The sequence below is a fragment of the Lynx rufus genome, unplaced genomic scaffold, assembly GCF_022079265.1.
Source record: "Lynx rufus isolate CCGP_SWC_20201006 ecotype Redwood Valley unplaced genomic scaffold, mLynRuf1.p SCAF_2, whole genome shotgun sequence".
In the NCBI taxonomy this organism is placed as follows: domain Eukaryota; kingdom Metazoa; phylum Chordata; class Mammalia; order Carnivora; family Felidae; genus Lynx; species Lynx rufus.
The window spans coordinates 215,332,690-215,349,481 of record NW_025814834.1 but is presented as its reverse complement, the minus strand read 5'-3'; the positions used below and the strand labels follow the sequence as shown (position 1 = coordinate 215,349,481).

The window sequence follows — 16,792 nt, the reverse complement described above, 5'->3', positions numbered from 1 at the left end:
TTTTATTCCAGCAGCTTAACTCCAGAAAGAATTCTGTGGAATGCTTCAGAAAGTCCTCAGAGGATCCTAGAATAGAGCCAGAGTTTCCCTGTTTTGACAGCTGGTGTCTATAATCTCAGCTCTGACCTCTTCCAGAAAAGTGCGGGGACAGGCAGGGGCTGACACGGGAGGTGGTCCTTTTCATGAAATGTTCCACTTTTGAGACTCAGCCTGGATGTGAGTACGCAGCGAGACTGTCCCCCCTCCCTGATCACACCTTTAAATATGAGAGGTGCTGAGTCACTGCCCATGACAGGGTTCTTTTTTAAGGGACGTGAATCACTCAGTGCAGCTTTTCTCACAGGTGAACTATGGCCACTTGTGCTTCTAGAATGGAGAGCGAGTGCCTTCAGAGAGAAGCACTAGCGAGGCGTGGGAGGTTTAGGGCCAGAAGGAAAGGAAAGGAAAGCTGGACTGTCCAGAAGAGTGCTTGAAATACTAGTGACGCCATCTGACAGAACACAAGCCCCTGCTCGCCGTCTGGAAGCGGAAGCCTCAGCTCCAGGCCCCTTCACCGGCTAGCTGTGGAACTCTAGGCCAACTATTTTCTGTCTCTGCCCTCAGTTTTGTCATCTGTAAAACAGGATGGTAGTACCTGTCTCCTTAAGGCTATTTTGAGCATTTGCAGAGCAAGAACAGACCAAGATTATATGCTTGGCACATAATCACCTATATGTGGCATTACCACTTCCGGGTGTGTCTGTCCCCGAAGCAGAGGGATTTCTGAGCGTTAGAAACCAGATTTATTTCTCAGCACCCAGGAGTGAGTTCACTCTGCAAACCAGTCCTCAGAAGGTTCCTGGTGGGGCTTCTCTGTGTGCTGCATGGCGGGAGGGGGGGAGGGGGGGTGTAGGTCACGACAAACATCTTCCAGACCAGTGGAGCTTCTCAAACTGTGAGCCCCCACCCCCAGGGGTGGATCTTGAAAAAAAGGGCAGCTTCTGATTCAGCAGGAGAGGGGTGCTGGGGGGCGGCCCCATGCTGTGCATTTCTTTTATTTTTTAATGTCTAGTTTTGAGAGAGAGAGAAAGCAAGCACAAGCAGAGAGGGAGCAGAGAGAAAGAGAATCCCAAGCAGGCTCTGCACTGCCAGCACAGAGCCCGATGTGGGGCTTGAACTCATGAACCATGAGGTCATCACCTAAGCTGAAATCAAGAGTCGGACGCTTAACTGACTGAGCCACCCAGGCGCCCCTCCATGCTGTGCGTTTCTCACTACCTCCCGGGTGAGGCCACCCTGGCCACTCGACCACGGAGCCGTGCTGGAGCGTGGCAGGAGGGGCGTCAGTGCAGTCAGGATACCTGAGCACATACGCCCTCGCTCTACTAACTGGCGCTGTCCCCGCAGGTAAGTTCTTTAAACTCTCTGACTTGACATTTCTTCATAGTTAAAAACTACTTCCCGGGGTGCCTGGGTAACTCGGTTGCGCGTCCAACTTTTGATTTAGGCTCAGGTCATGATCCCAGGGTCGTGGGTTCGAGCCCTGTGTCGTGCTCGATGCTCAGCTGCGTAAGATTCTCTCTCTCTCTCTCCCTCTACCCCTCTCCCTCACTTGCACGCTAAAACAAACAATAATAATAATAAAGATGCAACTACTCCCCTAGGTTAGTGGGATGATAAATGAGATTATACAAAGTCCTTGGCACGGTACCTGGCACACAAGGCATAACAAAAGGAAGTTTTCACTGTCAAAGAATACAACAGTCCTTTGCCTAGGTCCTCGGGGGGGGGGACTTTTTACTATATATGCTTTCATGCTTTTTGAATTTTACATCCCATGACCTACTTGAAAAACGTATCAGTAAAAACTCTTAGCTCTAGGAAGGGCAGCCCAACTTACTGGGTGGGAGTCTGGGCCCAAATCCCAGCCTCACCACGAACTCGCTGTTGCCCCACACGTGTCTCAACCTCTGTACCCACGCAGTTTTCCATTCACACAAAAGAGGTGATGACAATACCTACCTCACCGAGCTCTTCTGAGGATGAAATCAGTGCCCACCGCATAGGGAAATACTGTTTGTGGGTTCACTATTACCCAGCTCCCGTGGAAGGTGAGGCAGTCCACAATTCCGAAAGTGATGGAGCTGGTCGCACAGGGGTTCTGTCCCCGGACCACGCAGGGACAGTCTGGTGGCTATTCTAGCAAAGGGCCTCCCTGGACAGAGATTGTAGGCCTATTAATGACTTCAGCCACAACTTCTGCTTTACTTGGGACACAAAGGGGTTGGGTGGCTAGAAAGGTGTATGGATCAGATAAGGGAGGGGACAGGGTTTCTCAGCAAAGAGACTTTAGGCAGGCGATTGACAAGTGTCGCGCATTCTTTGAGGTAGATGTGGAGCCCATCCCTTTAGGAGGCGTAGAGAAGTCGCCAGGGTGGGTGTAGATGTGTGTACCGTGTTTAGTATGGATGCTGGCACATATGTGTTCACTGTCTAGGAATCCTATATGTTGCTCCAGTTACTACTGGAACTACCCTAAACTCAATGGGAGTAATATAACCATCGTTACTACCCTAATCCTGCGGGCTAGGTTAGGAACTGGAAGGGCACGGGGGGTATAGCTCATCTCTCCTCCACAACATCTGGACCTCAGCAAAAAGACAGCCGGTGGCCAGGGCTGGGATCCCTTGGAGGTGACCGTCCTCTTCATGCATCCGGTGGCCGATGCTGGCTGCTGGCTGGGACCTCAGCTAGGGCTGAAAAAGCTACTTGTGGCCTCACCACATGGCCGTCGGCTGCCCCGCTTCACGGCAGCCTCGGGCTGGGCTAACTTCTCACGTGGGAGCGCAGGGCTCCAGAGGTGAGGAATGTTCCCGCTAACAAAGCAGACGCTGGATTGCCTTGTAAGACCTAGCCATGGATGCCACAGGGCGTTATTTCAGCCCCATTGTATCAGTTACAAGCAAGTCATAAACACCCCAAATTCAATGGGTGGAGGGCTAGACTCTACCTTCTTCTTTTTTTTTTTTTTATGTTTACTTTGAGAGAGAAAGAGAGTGCACATGAGCAGGGGAGGAGCAGAGAGAGAGGGAGGGAGAGAATCCCAAGCAGGTTCCGTGCTGACACCATGGAACCCGACGTGGGGCTCGAACCCACGAACGCTTAGCTTGTGACCTGACACCGAAACCAAGAGTTGGACACTTGAATGACTGAGCCACGCAGGTGCCCCTAGAGTCCAGCTCTTAATGGCGGAGTGGCAGTGTTCTGGAGGAACACAAGGGTCAGGAGATACTGGCTCTATGTTTTGAGCGAATATAATCTGCCAGATACGCTTCTTTTGAAAAAGACACTTGGTTATACGAAGTTAGGAACTCTGGCCCTACTTGCTAGTGTTCCTGAGTTCTCATGCCGTATATGTGGCACATACTGGAAAGTAACAACTGAGTGTGTGCCAGGCAGTTTTATAATACAACACCCCCTGAAGCAGGTACTACCGTCAGCCCCAATTCACAAATGAAGTTCCTGGATGGTTAAGTAACTTGTCCAAGGTCGCATAACTCCTGAAGCACTGGAACTGGAACAATGGCAAGCTGCTGCCGGAATCTGGGCAATTAACCATTAAGCTCTTAAGGCTCAAGGCGTACCATTCACTTATTCACTCGGCCACTGGCATACTTACAGTATACCCGCTATGTGCCAAGCACTGTGACGGGACCGTGTGTCAGTGGTGAGAGAAGATGAAAAGTCCTGACCTCATGAGCTTATAGAATCTATACTACAGCTAATGGAAATTGATTTTTTTTTCCTTGAGAGAGAGAGAGTGGGGGAAGGGGAAGAGGGAAAGAGAATTTTTTTAATGTTTATTTATTTTTGAGAGAGAGTGTTAGTGAGGGAAGGGCAGAGAGAGAGAGGGAGACAATCCGAAGCGGGCTCCAGGCTCTGAGCTGTCAGGACAGAGCCCGACGCGGGGCTCGAACTCACGAGCCGTGAGGTCATGACCTGAACTGAAGTCGGATGCTTAACCACCCAGACGTCCCGAGGGAGAGAATTTTAAGCAGGCTCCACGCTCGGCGCAGAGCCTGACACGTGGCTCAATCCCACGACCCTGGGATCATAACCTGAGCTTAAGTCAAGAGTCGGATGCTCAACCGACTGAGCCACCCAGGCGCCCCGGAGACTGATTTTTGAACCAGCAATTTGTAGCGCATTTATAGGGGGAATAAATGAGGACTGTTATTGAGCTAAGTATTCCTTGTACCCTATTTGATGCAGCTGAAAAGGATCCAGGGACAAATGTCCCTGTCTTATTTCTGGTGAGGGCGCAGACTCCGACGCCAGCCTGCAGACACTGGACTCTTACCACTTCCTGGCAGGCTAACCTCAGGCAAAGTTCTCTCCCCTCTGCGACCTTGTTCCCTCACGTAGGAGATGGCGGAACCGCACCTACCTCTGAGCGCAGCTGAGACCTAACCCAAGCGGGGTGCCTAGAACCCAGAGGCTAGTAACACCAGGGTTAAGGTGACGGGGGCGGATCACCGGCAGTAAGACCCGCCTTGTTCCACAACGTGGCACAATGCTGACATCTAGTGGCCAGTTGACGTGGCTGGTTCTTTCCCGGGCAAATTTGTTCCAAAGGAACATAGCCATTTTCTGTGACGTAATGCCTCAGCTCCAGGCCTTCCTCATCAGACTCTAAAGTGCCCAGGTATTCCAGAAACTACTAGAATAATGCATTTTTGGCCCTGGGAAGCAACTGCTTTAAAATGAGACATCATGCAAGGTACAAAGCACAGAAACTGCCCAGGAGAAAACTGTTACTATTTCTTGTGCCCTTTGGTGAGGCAACTTAGGCCTTGAGACCACTCTCTGAAGTTAGTCCCATGCTTCTCACTTTATAAATGCAGGAACTGGGGCTTGGAGAGGTTCTGTGACTCACCCAGGGTCACAAAGCTTGTGAAAGGGGCCAGGCCCCAAACCCAAGGTCTGGGCCTAGGCTGGAGCTCCCCACCTGCTCCCACACCCCCAACCCTTTTCTTTCCTGCTGGAGACCAGAGAGCTGCAGCAGGGGGAGCAGGGCGACAACCGATGGGCAGAGCTCGGCCTGCTAAGACACAGCTGCAGATCAGGGACATCCCGTGAGAGGCCTGCCCTGCATGACATCGGGGACCATCCCAGGGGACTGGAACTGGAATTCTCTCCGGGAGCAATGGGGAGAAGAGGCCAGAGGCACCTGTCATCTCAGATGCAGTAGAAATTGACCAGGAGCGCCTGGGTGGGTCAGTCAGTTAAGCGTCGGACTCTTGATTTTGGCTCAGGTCATGATCTCACGGTTTGTGGGATTGGGCCCGAGTCGGGCTCTGTGTTGACAGCACGGAACTTGCTTGGGATTCTCTCTCTCTCTGCACCATCCCCACTCCTTTTCTCTCTAAATAAATAAATCTTTAAAAAAATAAACAGGGGCGCCTGGGTGGCGCAGTCGGTTAAGCATCCGACTTCAGCCAGGTCACGATCTCGCGGTCCGTGAGTTCGAGCCCCGCGTCAGGCTCTGGGCGGATGGCTCGGAGCCTGGAGCCTGCTTCAGATTCTGTGTCTCCCTCTCTCTCTGACCCTCCCCCGTTCATGCTCTGTCTCTGTCTCAAAAATAAATAAACATTAAAAAAAATTTAAAAAAATAAAAATAAATCAATCTTAAAAAAAAAAATAAACACAACCTTAACCCTTACAAAAAGTGTGAGGAGGTCCAAGAAGATGCTTTTCTCCCTGATGATTGCACCAAGACATTAGAAAATATATAACCAAATTAATTTCCTTTAAAAAAATTAGGGGCCCTGGGGCGACTGGGTGGCTCAGTTGGTTAAGCGTCCAACTCTTGATTTTGGTTCAGGTCATGAGCTCACGGTTCAAGCCCTGCACTGGACTCCGCCCTGATAGTGCAGAGCCTGCTTGGGATTCTCGCTCTTTCTCTTTGCCCTTCTCTCTCCCTCTCTCTCTCATAAAGAAGTAAATACATACATACATACATAAAAATTGGGGGCCCTGGGGCACCTGGCTGGCTCAGTCGTGGAGCACGCAACTCTTGACCCTTGCGGCAGCCTGAGTTAGAGCCCCATGCTGGGTATATATAGACATTACTCAAGGAAAAAAAAAAAAAAACAATTTTTTTTTTTAATTGGGGACACTTGCACTGCTGATGAGTGCCTTAGCCTCGGCTGTGTCACCTACTCACTGCGATGCTGAATGGACAGCAATCCAGCATTTGCCTGCGTCTGACTCGGTGACACTACTGTTGGTGACACAATTACAGAACGTTGGTGGATTCTGCAAGGTCTACGGACCTTACGGCCCCACGTAACTCACAGTAAAGAGTGCCGCCCGACAACGCTGTCCCTACACACAAGCGTTCTTTCCAAGGGTTCGTGTGAGCCGCAAGCCAGGCGCAGAGCCGAGCGGAGCCAGGGGACCTGGACCGCCAGGTCCCCCCGCGCCTCGAGGCGGGAGCTCGGACCGCTGCGGACCGTCCCCAGAGCGGCCGCCAGGGGGCGCGCACACACACGGCGGCGTGGAACTTCGCGCTTTGTCCCCTCGCGCGGTCCGTCTCCGGGCGCCGCGGCGGGAAATCCGACGGGCTCCTCCCGGCCGCCGCCTCCTACTGCCCTGGCGCGCCTGCCTGGGTCGGCCCCCTGAGATGGAGGAGGACGAGGCGGCCGAGGAGCAGCAGCGATTCTCCTACCAACAGGTACAGGAAAGCCGGGTCCCGGCCAGGCTGCGGGAGGACGGCGTCGAGCTGCTGGAGAGGGAAAGGCCCCGAGGCCTGGCGCTTCTCGGGGCGCGTCCCCCGGGGCGGAGGGCGCGCTCGGGCCGCGTGCGCCTGCGCCAGCTGGGCTGCCGCGGGGGGTGCTGGGAGGCGGTATCCTCGGTAACGCGGGTCCGAGTCGCGCGGCAGCCTTCTTGCCCAGGACAGCCGCAGTCTCCCTTCTCAGGGGTGTTGTGAAGATGGGGTGTGAGCATTTGGAGGGGATTCAGGCCAAGCACGTAGCCCGATGCCCGGCACGTGGCCGCCGTGACTTGCGCGCTCCGTCCTGCAGACGCAGAGACGGCCTGCGAACCTGGGTGCGATGCGGGCCGTGCGGTCCCGGAGCCCATCCTTCCCGGGTGGGTTCCGGTCCCGCCTCCGCAGCCCGAGGGTCGCTTTGGCGCTGCGCGAGCCCAGCTTTCCTGTTTGCAGAATAACAGAGTAACAGTAACCCTCTCCCAGGGGCGGCCCTTCGTCTAATCGCCCCGGGAGTTAGTACAATGGGGCAGGGTCGCGGGAACCAACCGTAAAGCCCCAAAGAGATAAAAAGCCAGAACCAGGGCGGTATCCTCAAAGAGGGGGCACTCAAGAGACGCGAAGGAGCTCAGGGCGCGGGAGTTCCCTCCTGCCAGTGTAACACTTCAGCTGTTTTACCCACCGCCTGCCTTTATTTTGAGAAGTGTAAGATTTCAGGAAAAGTTGGCGAGAATAGTCCACTCTGTAGCCGTATGCTCCCCACCTGGATTCACCAGTTGTTAGCACTTGGCTGTGTTTGCTCCTTTGCTCTCTTTTTTTCTGACTCATTTGAGATATAATCACAGATACCTTGACCCTTTCCCTGTAAGTTGTAATACTTTATAGTATGCTTTCCCGACCACAGGGGTATTCTGCATAATCTCAATGATCACACTTAGCAAATTTAATACGGATAAAATCCTATTATGTAATGTTCGGTCCACCTTTATGTTCCCGGTGTTCCAAAGCAGTTTTTGTTTTTTTTTTCTAGTGGTCTTTTTTTATTTCACCCAGGATCCAGTCAAGGAACATAAAGTGCATTTAGTAATCCTGGCTCTGATCTTCCCTGGACCGGTTGGTTCTCCATCCTCTTTTTCCTGACATTGATGGTTTTGAAGAGTCCATTGATGGCAAAGGTGTAGCAGGAGATAAAGTCTTTGAGAAGGGAGCTGGCCTTTCCATTTTTGTATTCTCAGCCCCGAGAACAGAGGCTGGTTCTCAGTGCCCAATAAAGAACCAGAGGCTGGTTCTGCGTGCTGACGAGATGAGTAAGGCTGCAGAGCTGGGCTGAGAAATTGGTGAGCAGGTTGAAGATCCCACCATTCATTGAACCAGCTGTTCTTGGCACTAGGTAGGTGGACGGTAGTGAACAAAACAGACAGGGTTGTGCCCTTGAGGAATTTAGGGTCTGGTGGGTTAGCGTGTGCAGCATTGCAGAAGGCAGTTGGCCCCATCCAAGAGGTGTACAGAAGGAGGAGAGACATTAAAAAACTTCCTGGAATGTTCGGAAGGCTTCCTGTCCTGTTCCCCGAACCTCCCCCTGCCCCACGCATACCTAAAAAAGATGACCTGGGAAGGTCTTTATCCCTCCCCGGGTGATGGTCCCTTTGTCTCCTGCCAAAGGCCTCAACTTCCTACTCTTGTGACCTCTGAAACTAAGGAAGGTAGTTGCCCTTGCTTATCTGCCTGGCCTCTACCCGGGTCCCGGGTCCTCGGTCCTCGACCTGGGTTTCTGCGGTTCCTCCTCATCTTGTCTCAACTGTGAACATTTGCTGGTAGGGTTGATGCTGTCTTGGCTTCAGCTGTCCCCATGTCCAGTTCAGTTCTGTCTGCACCATAGAGGAGCACACCTAGGGGCTCAAGAAGTTTGCTGACATGAGACTGAGATCTTGGCTTAACTTTGTTTTGCTTCTTTGCTCCTCTGCATGGGAAAGATATGTTACTCAGTATCTAAAAGGGTTGCTAAGGAGCAGTGAGGGTCCTGGTGAGGTGGGCTAGCAAGCCAACAAATCAAGGGAGGCTCAGCCGCGCCCGCACAGGCCTTTCCCAGCCAGTCCTGAGCGTTTGTCTTTTGTCACACGCAGGCCCGGGGCTGGCAGAGACTGGCCGCAGGGGGATGGCATCGCCTCCTTTTTCGCTTGATTAACCCATGTCTGGTTTTTCGTTGTTCCTCAAACACCTGGCATGGGCCTTTACTCAGTAGGAACGTGGTCCCTGTTCGTGGACTACCCGAGTGATGTCATGCAGATACTTTGCAAGTGCGAGTCCGACTTTTCTCCCCACTGACCTGCCATTGTAATTCCTTATCTTTACTTGACCTAAATCGTAACCATTAACTAGGAAGTAATGTTTCTACAAGCCACACTCCAGAGGGCCTCATTAATTTATTAGTACACTTGAAAAGTCACTCAGCCATTATGGAAAGTGCTGAAGGAAGGAAGCGCAGCAGAGCCTCTCCTTGGTCTTAATTTTCCAAGATGTGCAGAGCTCTTCTTTGCAACCTTACCCATGAAGTATTTTGATTTTCGCTTCAGAGGCTAAAAGCAGCCGTTCACTACACTGTTGGGTGTCTTTGCGAGGAAGTGGCATCGGACAGAGAGATTCGGTTCAGCAAACAAACCATTGCGGCCATCTCGGAGCTGACTTTCCGGCAGTGCGGTAGGAAGCCATGGCCTTCCCGTAGGTGTATAGGCATCCCAGAAGTTGCTTTTGCCTGGGAGAAACGTGTGGGTGGGTGCCCTGGCTTGTCATCCCAACAGATGGAGAACGTGATCATCAGGCATTGTTCGTGAGACAGTTCTTTGCCGTAAAATTCAGATATTTTATGAAAAGAACTTTTTTTTTTCCTGTTACCTAACACTGGGTATTAACACCTTTGTTTTATTTTTTAAACTGCCTGGAACATTAGACATTCAATTTTTCACCTCATTGCTTTATAACATTTTTATGTCCACCATGCCATGGTTTATTTGACAGCTGGGCTTATGACATTGGTATCTGCTTGACGTTAGAGAAAATTAATGTCCTCTCAAGCTCTAACTTGTAGCCAAATTTAAGATTAAGGGCCAGTTTCACAGAAGGAAGGGTGTAGCCACAATACCCCAATTATGACAAGGAGGCCATAACGAATAAAACTGCTAAAGGCTCCGGAAATGCCTCCTCTCGCCTTTTTTTTTTTTTTTTAAGTTTATTTATTTTTGAGACAGAGAGAGAGAGAGCATGAACGGGGGAGGGTCAGAGAGAGAGAGGGAGACACAGAATCGGAAGCAGGCTCCAGGCTCCGAGCCATCAGCCCAGAGCCCGGCGCGGGGCTCGAACCCACAGACCGCGAGATCGTGACCTGAGCCGAAGTCGGACGCTTAACCGACTGAGCCACCCAGGCGCCTCTCCTCTTGCCCTTTAAAGGGCTTGTTGCATTAGTCACTATGCTAAACGTTCCGAAGTTCCACTTTCCCTCCTTCTGAAACAAGGTTGAGATCAGGGTAGCTAAAGCACATCTTTTTCTCTTTCAGAAAATTTCGCCAAAGACCTCGAAATGTTTGCAAGGTGGGTAAAGAGGCTGGTTCTCTGATGCTGTGTGCATTCACATCCCATTTGTACTCTCCACCTGCTGCTGTGTTCCAGGCGAGCTGTATGCAGTCTGTGTGTGCGTGTGGATTTTCTGGAGGCTCATCTCTAATCGTGATTCTGCAAGAATATCACATCCGCTTTAATCACGTCCATTCAGACTTGATTTGGCTTTTTTTTTTGTTATGTCTTCCAAGCACTTTTTGTGCAAGAGCCAGAGCCGTTCACTTGGCGGCTACAAAGATGTGCAGGGCAGCCCCGGACGGTGAATGTGCAGGGTGCGTGTGCTTTGCAGAACGTTTCCGCGGGACGGTGCGCGGGGGGACCACGGCACCCGACACCCACCCCGTCCACCTGGCATTCACCGCCTTTGTCACCAGCGAGACATACGCTCCCTGAAAAGTGGGTGATTTGCTCTCAGCTGGTAAGCTTTAGCTTTTACAGGTGATTTACGCTCATCTCTTCAATTAGGACCTCAGGTAATTGAAAACAATTGGCAAGGAATTGCTTTTATGAAGCAGTTTGAATGACTGAGGCCGGAAAGGGCTAGAGTTTCTAATTTGCTAGCACTTCTGAGTTGGTGCCAGCCTCTTCCATACCCGGCGCTTTTCACCTTGCTCCTGTTAGCTCTGTGTTGCTCGGGTGAATATTTTGAATGAATTAAAGCAGTAGGTTCTTGGAGGGCAGACTCTAAATCTTTCCCATCCCTACGTGTAGGAGTCCCTAAAAACCGCTTAGCATCTTCGGCTTGGCCAACAGGGCTAAGATCATATTATGGAATAGTCATAGCTCATGTGGTTTATTCTTTGTTAATACGGGTGGTGGCCCCTTTCATGGCGCCCATTATCTCCTGTCCCCCGCCCGCAGCCCCCTCGTCTCCTGTGACACCCATTTATCACCTTTCCTTGCCATTTCTTTCCTTTTTTTTTTTAAATACAACTTCTTTTTATTACAAAGGGTGGCACAAAAATGTAAATAAGTAAGCAAATGAGTATTTAATTTGAACATGAAGATTATCGATAGAGAGTAGGGTTTCTCTGCCTCAGCACCGTTGACAATTTGCACCAGATCATTCTGGGTTGTGCTGGGGACTGTCCTATGCATAGTAGGGTGTTTATTGGCTCCTCTGACCTCTCCCTGGTAGATGCCCGTAGCGCGGCCCCCCGTTGTGACTTTTCTTGCCATTTCTGTGTTAGCTGTGGGAAAAGACCACGAACGTTTTTAGATGCTTCTATATTTTTTTTTTAATTTTTTTTTTTCAACGTTTATTTATTTTTTGGACAGAGAGAGACAGAGCATGAACGGGGGAGGGGCAGAGAGAGAGGGAGACACAGAATCGGAAACAGGCTCCAGGCTCTGAGCCATCAGCCCAGAGCCTGACGCGGGGCTCGAACTCACGGACTGCGAGATCGTGACCTGGCTGAAGCCGGACGCTTAACCGACTGTGCCACCCAGGCGCCCCTAGATGTTTCTATAAAAATACTAGACATAAAAACGAAATTGGAAATATTTAGCATTGTAGTACATTGAGCTTCCAGGCACTCTGTGTTTTTATCACTACATCAAGGGGTTGATTTTTGGGGCGCCTGGCTGGCTCCCTGGTGGAGAGGGTGACTCTTGATCTCGGGGTTGTAAGCTCAAAGCCCCATGCTGGGGGCTCTTAATAATAAGCTTAAAAATAAGCTCTTAATAAAAAAATGTCAGGGGAAGGACTCCCTAACTCTAACCATGCTTTAAAAAAAAAAAAAAAAAAAAAAAAAAAAAGGTTGATTTTCTTTTGTTGGGTACTTGCTGAAGGGGGGGAGAGTGTTGTGTTTGTCACTTAGACCATGAGCTCCCCAGGGAAGGACATCAGGTAAGTCGAGGGGTCTGGGTAAAGGCTCTCACGCTGTTCTTGTTTAAGTGAGCGCGGCAGAGACGTACTGACCAGGAGATGCCTCACCTTCCACATGTCTGAGAGTGTCCCACGGCACCCTGCACGCTCCCGCCACCCTCTGAACCCTGAGCCGACGCAAGTGCAGATTTTCTTTGAAGACTCGGCCTTTGTCTTAATTTCACACTGATCTTCATAATATTTCAGTTTGCTGTCATATAAAAAAAATCCTGTTTTAAAGTTTATCATGGGGTGAAATTGATATTCCCAGAAGGTTAGCTTCGTTTATCCTGTGGCTTTGTATTTTCCCCGTGGCCACTGTCTTCTAGAACTGTGAGCACCACAAAGAGTCAAAGGGTCTGTTTCAGGCCAGCCTAAGTAGTCTAAATAGGCTGGCTGGGAACTTAAGCGGTATTTGTAACATTGTTTCTCTGAGAAAATAGTGCCTACATTTGAAATAGTTTGCCTGTAAACTTTGGCAAGTTATCTCACAATTTGTGAGTTTCCTTTATTTAGCTTTGCAATCTCTAGTCACCTCATATTGTCAATGTGTTAAAGATGTAACATCTTGAAGAAGATAGATACTGGACAGTGAATAAATTCTAGGAAGACTTTGGGAATAGTCTTTACAACCTGTGTCGGTAAAAGTGTCACATGAAACGTCGCTTTGTAATCTTCTCTGGAGTAATTTTCTGGAGTCAGAGGTTTGATTTAGGAGAGTCTCTGATGTGCAGTGGCCGCCATCGGATATACCTGCCCCCACCCCCCAACCCATTTAGGGAAGTGGTAACTTTCAGGTGGTGCCAGCTAACTGGTGGAGTAGTGGGGGGGGGGTCGGCGTCCTGGTGCTTGCGGCCCGCTAACTAGAGGTCGTCTTCTGGAGTGACACCGTCGGCAGAGGCGGCCGTGATGAGATGACGCTTGATGTCTGCACATTTAGCAGGATGGGGGCGTTCGGCCAAATACAGAGTAGAATTTCCGTGTGAGTTTATCGGTAGCGGCGCGGGTACCCAGTGAGGATGCTGTGTGTGCTGGTTGTTCGGGACACGCGCCTACTTGTTTCCGTGTACACACTTTCTCCTTATTTTTGGAGGAAGTTAGAAACGGCAAGAAGGGGTGTAACCAGAGCAGTAGGTTATTGACTAGAGCTTATCAGACCTATCAGCTTTACCTATTGGAGCCAAGATACGAGGACTGGAATGAGAATTGGAGTCCCAAGTCGTGAGCAAGACACAGACCCCAGTTGACAGGATGTTCTTTGTTCTAGCCAGGCTATTGTGGGGGGAGCGCGGTACCTCCCTGGTGGGGGTGGGGTATTAGGGGACATCCGTGTGAGCTTTTCCTGTGATTTCACCCTTGGAGAAGAGCCTCGGGAACTTGTATGTTTTCTTTGTTCTTCTCCTTAGTGTCTATTTAGGCGTAGGCAATCTTTGTGTTGTGAGGCTGTGCCGTTTTCTCTTCCCACTGAATGTGTGCACATATGTGCTGCTTGCTGTTTCTGTGGTGTGCACTGTGACCGTCGTGCTCAAGCAAGTCCCTGCTCAGGCATCCGGGGCCTCAGGCGGAGGTGGACAGATGGGCTTCTGTTTTCCTTAGTTTCTTTATTTAATTGGTATCTTGGCTAAGTCACTTCACTCGTTTTTATGTCATGGTTGCTTAATGCATTTAATTTAAAAAGATGGGCTACTTAGAGATCCTTGCCGGTTTGGACTCTGACCATGAACTTTTGGGTTTCATCAAAACTTGAAATGATACTAAACATTTTGGTGAATTGTTCCTGCCCTTTCTACAGACACGCAAAAAGAAGCACAATTAACACGGAAGATGTGAAGCTCTTAGCCAGGAGGAGTAATTCACTGGTGAGAGATGGATTTCTTTCCTCACTCCCCTTTCCCATCAGAATACATTATTCCCAATTAATCACTTGCAGCCATGAAGCGATTCCCCAGGGCACCTTGCATTAAAAACGAGAGATGGTTGAACCATTCAGGCCTGCCCGTAATTTATAGTCTCTCTTTCATCATGATGGATCTCGCTAAGCCAATTTGGAATTTTCTAATCAGCACTCTCTGGGTTTCATAATTTGCCTTTTTCGTAACATCTCAAAACTTTGGCCCTGCCTTTCATTTACAGCCTGATGTCAGAGACAGACCCCAGGCTAGAGTGTATGGAGACAGTTCCATTACGGTGCCCGCAAGTCTGATGGGCCAGGTATGGAAGGAGTGTCCGTACGGCTGGGACGGGCAGAAAACTGAGCACGTTGTCTGTCTTTTCAAAGAAATCTAGAAGTCATCTCGACCAGGCCCTCCTTTTACAGGTGATGCTGTGATCATCCCAGGCCAGTGGCCCAGGGCAGATCCAGGGCATCTGTGAGGTTTTATGACCTAGTTTAATTCCCGCAGTAAAAATACTTTACTGTGAGCTCCACCAGGGCGGGGGTTTTTATCTCTGCTCCATCTGCCGTGCCTAGAATAGAGCCTGGCGCACAGCAGGTGCTCAGCAAGTAGTTGTTGAATGAGTTTGTATAGCAGTTGACAGTTTACAGGGGACTTTTATAGATGTTATTTTACATGTATTATTTAAACCTCACAACCACCCTCTGAGGGTCTTTAAGAACAGGATTTATTAGCCCGGTTTTACAGGGGAGGCAGCTGGAGTTCAGTAACTTCCCAGAGCTGAAAACGAAGCTCTCTGGTTGATAGCTGAGCCCTAACCTTCTGGCCCAGGATCTAGCGCTGTTTCTACCGGGCTCTCTTTTCCCCCTCTGCTCTCCTAATATTCTCTCTTTAAAGTTTAAGTCAAGGTTAAAGATGATGCGATCCCTAAGGAAAATAGCTAAGGTGACTGGCGGTGCTGCGTGTCAGTGGGAAAGACGCTCCTCTCTGTCCGTAAATTCGGTGCGGGTCAGAGCTGTTCGTGGTCTGTTTCAGTGGGCAGTTTCTACCTTTTGCAAAGGACTGGTCAGTGCCAGTCACCTTAGAATATTAATTGGGACGTTATCTGTTTATTGCACATTTGTTTACCTGCAAATATTATTTTTATTTTGGACTCTTAATTTTTTATTTCATCTGACAGGGTTGCAGCTAAATTTAGGCATTTGACGAAATGCTCCCGGAGGGCAGGGACCCCGTGTTCTGTACCTTCTGCCCCTACTATCTGGTGCATAGTAGCACTCAGTAATGTCAGTTGGCTACATTTAGGGGGGTGTTGGCTGTACTGGAGTTGGTGTAGAGTATATTTAGGACTGGCGTGCCTTCTGCAAGTTACACTTTTTTTTTTTTAATGTTTGTTTATTTATTTTGGGGTGGGGAGGGGCAGAAGGGGAGAGAGAAGGAGAATCCGAAGCAGGCTCTGGGCTGAGTGGAGGGGCTCAATCCCATAACCGTGAGATCATGACCTGAGCCGAAATCAAGAGTTGGACACTCAAGTGACTGAGCTACTCAGGCGCCCCAAGTTCCACATTTTAACTCTTCTGATTATTCAAGGAGCTCCTTCCTACCTGTTTGGTAGGAGTGTGGGCAGCAGTCGGTTGATTTTTGTAGTTGATTACTTCTTCCAGAAAAAATGGAAGGAATGTAACCTAGGCTTGTTTCACTCTTGGAATGTAACCCAGGCTTTCACTCAAAGGAATGTAACCGGGCTTTTCCACCCAGATTCTTAGGGTGGGAGTGGTTGGGAGGGATGTAGATTCCCACTGCCTCCCCCAGACTTATAAAATGGCACAACCAGATAATGTATTTCTTCCTCCCTCCCCCCTTCCTCCTTCTTTCCTTCCCCTTCCCCCCTTCCCCCCTTCCTTCCTTCCTTCCTTCCAGCTAAAATACATCACGGAGAAAAGCGAAGAGCTTGCACAGTTTAACTCAGAACAAAGAGCAAAAAAGAAGAAGAAATTAGAGGAAGAAAACCAAAAACCAGTGGAGCCAGCAGAGGCTGCAGCAGCAAAAAAGGACAATTCGAGTCTGTAGCGCTCACTGGCAAAGGCAGCCTTCAGCAGGGAGGGTTGCCAAGAGCTTGCGTTGCCACAAAGGGATTTTCCAAGGGATCAGTAGAGATTAAAATAAAAAGGCTAAGAGGCTTGCTGGGCTGCTTTCTCAGAGTCGTTGGCTGCCAAAGCTGGTGTCAAAGAGACCGGAAACTCTCCAGCAAAATACTCCCGTCTCTCACCCTCCACTAACACGGGAGGGTTTGAGTGGCAAAGATTGGAAGTTGTATCTATTGCTAATAAAATTGTATCAGCAGCTTAAATGTAGTCAGTTTTTTCAAGCAAAAATGTTATTCTTCTGTGTAATTTTTCAGGCTGACAGTCCCTGAAAGATGAATACAGCTCTATTTATTTAGTCCTTTTGACCACCAATATAGCTTTCAAACCTGGGTCACTTGTGACCACAAGGTAAATGTGATATTTGGAAATTGTGTTACTTTTTACGGATGATTTTCTCCAGAACACACTTGATGCAACTTTTCTCTGGGTCATTTTGTAATTTAACTATGGTTCTGTGGGCCGGAAGTTTTGCTGGAGAGGAAAACCTGGGCTCTTCCCAAACACTTCCGTGTGTCGTGCTCTG

At 49.7% G+C, this 16,792-nt stretch overlaps 1 protein-coding gene across 3 annotated transcripts; it reads left to right on the top strand.

The window, feature by feature from the left end:
• The first annotated feature begins 6,126 nt into the window (after positions 1–6,126).
• On the top strand, positions 6,127–16,472 carry CENPS (centromere protein S). 3 transcript variants are annotated; one of them, XM_047083103.1, is made up of 6 exons: positions 6,127–6,715; positions 9,322–9,445; positions 10,300–10,333; positions 14,020–14,086; positions 14,361–14,438; positions 16,043–16,472. In XM_047083103.1, exons 1-6 carry the CDS (start codon positions 6,665–6,667, stop codon positions 16,190–16,192), a joined length of 504 nt encoding a protein of 167 aa, XP_046939059.1. In that variant the 5' UTR covers positions 6,127–6,664; the 3' UTR covers positions 16,193–16,472. The 3 variants fall into 3 exon arrangements, with proteins under 3 accessions (XP_046939059.1, XP_046939061.1, XP_046939060.1); XM_047083105.1 differs by lacking the exon at positions 14,361–14,438; XM_047083104.1 differs by lacking the exon at positions 14,361–14,438 and having other exon boundaries at positions 9,322–9,466.
• Positions 16,473–16,792: the final 320 nt, after the last annotated feature.

Bases quoted from the DNA above. Each gene is read 5' to 3' on its own strand.
- CENPS (XM_047083103.1), top strand. From the start codon at position 6,665: ATGGAGGAGGACGAGGCGGCCGAGGAGCAGCAGCGATTCTCCTACCAA. The intron at 10,334-14,019 runs GTGGGTAAAGAG...CCCTTTCTACAG, and splicing joins GACCTCGAAATGTTTGCAAG to ACACGCAAAAAGAAGCACAA. The intron at 14,087-14,360 runs GTGAGAGATGGA...TTTCATTTACAG, and splicing joins CCAGGAGGAGTAATTCACTG to CCTGATGTCAGAGACAGACC.